The 4,629-nt window shown below is 41.4% G+C and overlaps 1 protein-coding gene across 2 annotated transcripts in view; it reads right to left on the bottom strand.

Moving 5' to 3' along the window:
* The window catches only part of PPP2R1B (protein phosphatase 2 scaffold subunit Abeta), a 39,594-nt gene that overhangs the window by 11,221 nt on the left and 23,744 nt on the right, over positions 1–4,629 (bottom strand). For both annotated transcript variants that reach the window (XM_011365416.2, XM_011365417.2), the window contains exon 15: positions 518–639. In XM_011365416.2, the coding sequence (XP_011363718.1) occupies positions 518–639 (122 nt within the window). The remainder of the gene's footprint in view (positions 1–517; positions 640–4,629) is intronic.

The raw sequence follows: 4,629 nt of genomic DNA, 5'->3' as shown, positions 1-4,629 counted from the left end.
TTTGCACACCTCCTCCAGAGTAGTGTCCAATGGGACTTGTAAAACATTCAACTGTTACACAGTAAAACTGACAAAAATGGTTTTTTCCTTGAACAGAAATGACTAACTTAGAGGAATTGTAGTAAATAAATGTCTCTATTCTGTGAAGTGGGAACAATCCACCTGTAAGCGACCCTTCCAAGCTACCCTTCTGTCTTCTGCCTGGGACTTGCTGTCTCTGACCGGGGCAAAAGGGAGAGACCTCAAGCCACAGGAGTGACAGAGCTCTGGAAAATCCACTCCACCCCTCAGAAAGCATTCCCTGAACAAAAGAAAAGGAACGGGCAACAGGCTTTAAAAATATACTCTTTGGCCCTGAACACCTGACTGTCTCCACTATCTGACTATCTCAGGGACAGTTAAAGGTACTGCTTCTCTGCCTAGCGTGCTTTAGCACCAGGCCATGCTGGCTGCCCTCTACCCAAACCTCAGTCCATGAGGAAGGAGAACTCAGGCCCAGAGTATCTGTGGCACTTACCTTCCTGGTGTCCTCTCCAGGCCCTCTGGGTCTCAGGAAATGGTTCTTGTCAGCCCCAGGGGCACTGGGCTCTTCACTGTCCTTCACAGGAAAATCTAGCTTCCTCAGCCTTTGGGCCACCACTAGGGATACAGACAGCAGCTCTGTAACTGTCCCTGACCAGGGCATGTCCCTCGTAAGCTCACCTGTGCTTCCTGGCCAGTATACCCTCAGTTGTTCCAGCACTGCAATGGGGAAGCGCAAGAACCTGTGAGCATGTGGGCCCCTGCGCAGAGGAAGCTGGTTCACCCCAGGACCTTACTGGAAAGTGCCACCGCATCTAGCTTTCCAGTACCAGCTCCCCATCTTGGTCACTCATAGCCTACAGAGACCCAGATAAAAACGACTTGGCTCCATTCAGAACTGACAATATCAGTTTAAAAGAACAACTCTGGAGACCAAAGAAATGACTTGGCTTTTCTACCCAATGAGTAATTAAACTCTCTTCGTCCTCCACAAGATTTCCATCTCAACTGAACATTATGTAATTTCCTGGAAACAGCAGGCTCGTGGAGGCAAACAGGGATTACAGAGACTATTCTAGGTATAAAAAAGAATTGGAGACATGTGAGTGAACAGGAAAGAGAGAAGCAAGGAACTAGATGACAACGGGAACAGGAGAATCAGAGGGAAACAGTTACATAACATCAGATCACGATCATTTCATCCTTTAAACCAAGGGAAACAAAGTGACAGCTCCTTCCCCTCCAGAGTGTTACATCCAGACAGAGGAGAAATAGGAGGCTTTAAGGTAAGAGTGCCAAAAGGGGGGGAAAAAAAAGTATCAGAGGAATTTAAGTAAAAGGCAAAAGGGCAGAACAAGCACCCAACTTGTTTTGGCCACCCCTCCCTGCCATCCCTACGGGGATGGAACCAATGTGATTTCTTTAGGGAAGCACGACTGTCAACTCAATGACAATATAGCAATTTAAACAAAACTGCACCAAGAAAGCATTGCCATAGCTTAACCATTGGGTCAGGAACGACATACTTCTTCCTCCTGGAGGTCTATGCAATTATCTTGCATGTCTGGATGAGAAAGCTCAAAGGTTAGGCTGCTCTCTTTAAAGTCGGAACAAGTTGTCCAGCAAAGACCCCCAGGGCCACGCATCATAGCTAACGGCTATTATTTAAACAAGGCCTCATTAGAAACCACATATTAACCTGTTTATTCTTATGAAACAGGATGCATCTTCATGTCCATTACTTGGCAGCACAGAGAAATAAGATCCAGTCTCTTAAACCTGTGAGGGGTAAACCCCACACCAATTGTAGAAAGAAACACGGGGGTGAATTCCATGGTTGATGAGACATTTTTACTGACATAGGTTTGTGTTTGTCTCTGCTTCACTGTCCTAATCAACTAAACAACCGATACAAACTGCCTAGGATGAAAAAATTATAGCAATCTATATTTGAAGCAACTGTACAAATCCAAACGGAACTGTTGTCTAAGATGGGAGGCTAGAAAAGGGTCATATAAACCTTATTTCTTAAAAGCAGTAAAATCCTTTCATTGTGTTGGTGGGAGAATGTGATGTAGTCTGGTACCTTTGATGACCTGTTCCATGAACGCAACATATCAGAAGACGAGAGTTTAGAAATTCATTGAACACATTTTTATTGAGCACCTACTATATATGCCAGACACTGATCTATCTGCTGACAGTACAGCAGAAGACAAAACAGACAAAAATCCCTGCCCTTACAGAGCTCCTGGAGCTTACATTCTAGTGAAATCAAGGTAAGAAAACTAACCCGTGGAGAAAATGACCAAGTTATGAGCCAAAAAACAGCTCCTCTGAGAGTAACAAAAAGGATCCCCTAATGTTTAAGTCAGAAAGAAGCAACGAAGTCCCTTAGGGGTTCCTTTAAAAGGGCGGTTTTCGGTTGGGTTCTTTGCCTTGGGCTTGGGAGGGCAGGGGGTTCCCCTTTTCCCCCGTTCTTGGGTTGGAGGTTCATTCATTGCCCGGGGTTCCGGTTGGGGTGGGGGGGTGGTGTCACACCAGGGCATATCCCAAAACCAAGGGCATTTACAACCAAAGAGTAAAGCAACGGTTGTGCGAATTTGTTTCAAGAATCAAGACAATAGTCTTTCAAATATGTAATTCAATTCAATGAAGAGGAACATAACCTACAGGTAATAAAAAATAAAAAGAACCAAGAAATTAAAATTAAAACATTTACAGCATAATAGTTTGAGAATGTAGAAAAGATTTTTGCTTAGGAAAATATGTAATCCTTAGCCCAAAAAGTAATAAAATAGGAACTCACTACAATTTGAGTTTTAAAATCAGGCAGGTAATTTCTGATTTAAAATGTTCTGTTTTTCTAAGGTATGACAAGCTTGAAAGTAATTTGCTCAAACTTGGCTTTACATAATGGTTTAATGTACAAAGTTTTATAGTTGTCTTTGCGACTTCACAAAACAGAACAGGGCTCCCTGGGTTTAAAAGAGGTTGTGAATGAAAGAAACAATTCTAAAACTGAAATGGAAATGAGCCAACTACATAGCAGGATGTACTGAGAGAAAAATAAGCTCTAACAAAACCTCATTAGTTAAAATTCATTAGAGACACGGCACGTTTGAATAGGAAAACGTTAATAGATTTAAATGAAAAAATATTTAAATTCTCCATGAAATACAGATGTATATATTTCATGGATAAAGAATACATCGAATGCACCTACAAAAAAGGTGTGGCCTTATAAAGATCCTCATGAAAGTTTTTCAATATAATTAAAAAGAGTGATTAGTAATTGGCATATCAACTGGTGGTAAACGGGTGCTTTCTGAAGAGAACTTTAAAATTGTTTTTAAGTGGTTCAGACCCAACAGGCTTCCTTACATACTATTAATTTGCTTCAGCAGACCCTTCCTTCAGTTTTACTTGTTACCTTGAGTTCTAGGAGGGATTAATGAGGTTTTACAGTAAAAGCAGAAAAACAAAGATTTCAAATGATAAGATTCCAGCATCACCCATACCAAGAAATTAGTAATGAAGCTTCAGTTTGGAAAGCTACTACTGTGCCATGTAGTAAGGACTGGATGTTAACACATAGCCGGAAGCAGAATGAGGTTTAAGAACAGCAGCAAATCCTCACAGTATTATACCAGTGGTTCCTTTACTCATTTGAAATACCAAACTGCAATCTTACTGTGACACAGTGGAACTACTGCTTATTAGGAGGCACTAAATTTTAAGTTTCTCAGGGAAGAGAGAGAGAAAAAGAGAGAGAGTTCTGAAAGCAGTCACAGTGGTAAGCAGTGGAAATCCAGTTAGGTTTCAACATCACACACTAGCAGCAAGATACATCTGCACTTCAGGTTTCTGAATGACATGATTACAGTCAAAATCAAGCAAATAAAAACCAAAACAACCAGCACATGAACTCCAAGCTTCCACATTCCCCTTTCATGTAAGACACTGATGCAGACCATCATTATCCAGGAAAAAGTGGCTTTCGCTACAGTTAAATCTCAATGTATCTCCCAAATAGAGTGTTTATAAAATAAGTTATTCTAAACCATGTACATTAAACTTTGGAATGATGGAGAGACACACAGATATACGTAAACATCAAGAGAATCACTCCACTCCATGTCTGGGTCCTAACCCGCCCAGGCGTCATTAGGAGTATTAAGCGGCCAGGGCCTGATGAAGCAGCGAGGATGCAGGAGCCCAGATGGTGCCAGAGAAATGATTAGGAGACAATCAAGAAATGACTGCACCGAGTGTCAGGGATGGGTCGCAAACAATAAGAATGGTTTAAATATAATTATCTCGACAAGGAAGACGAGTAAAAACAATCCCATTTCATCTTTAGAAAGAATCAAGTCACTGAAATCTGCTTTGTTGCAAGTCGTTGCCATTTGCTTGGATGAGGTCTTGAAGATTTTCCATTTTCTCCACCCAGTTTAAGAACACATTGACTAGAAATCTGTGATAAGAAGTTAGTAAAGTCTTTTCCCTCCTGCTCCTCATCATGCCAACGCAAGCACTGGAAAATTCCAAACAAAATCAAGTTAGTGGTACAGAAAGTTCATAAACTATCTATGTGACAATGACAGC

Source organism: Pteropus vampyrus, unplaced genomic scaffold (genome assembly GCF_000151845.1).
Source record: "Pteropus vampyrus isolate Shadow unplaced genomic scaffold, Pvam_2.0 Scaffold110, whole genome shotgun sequence".
Taxonomy (NCBI): Eukaryota; Metazoa; Chordata; class Mammalia; order Chiroptera; family Pteropodidae; genus Pteropus; species Pteropus vampyrus.
The sequence above is the reverse complement of the archived record's forward strand: the minus strand, read 5'-3'. Positions and strand labels throughout refer to the sequence as shown.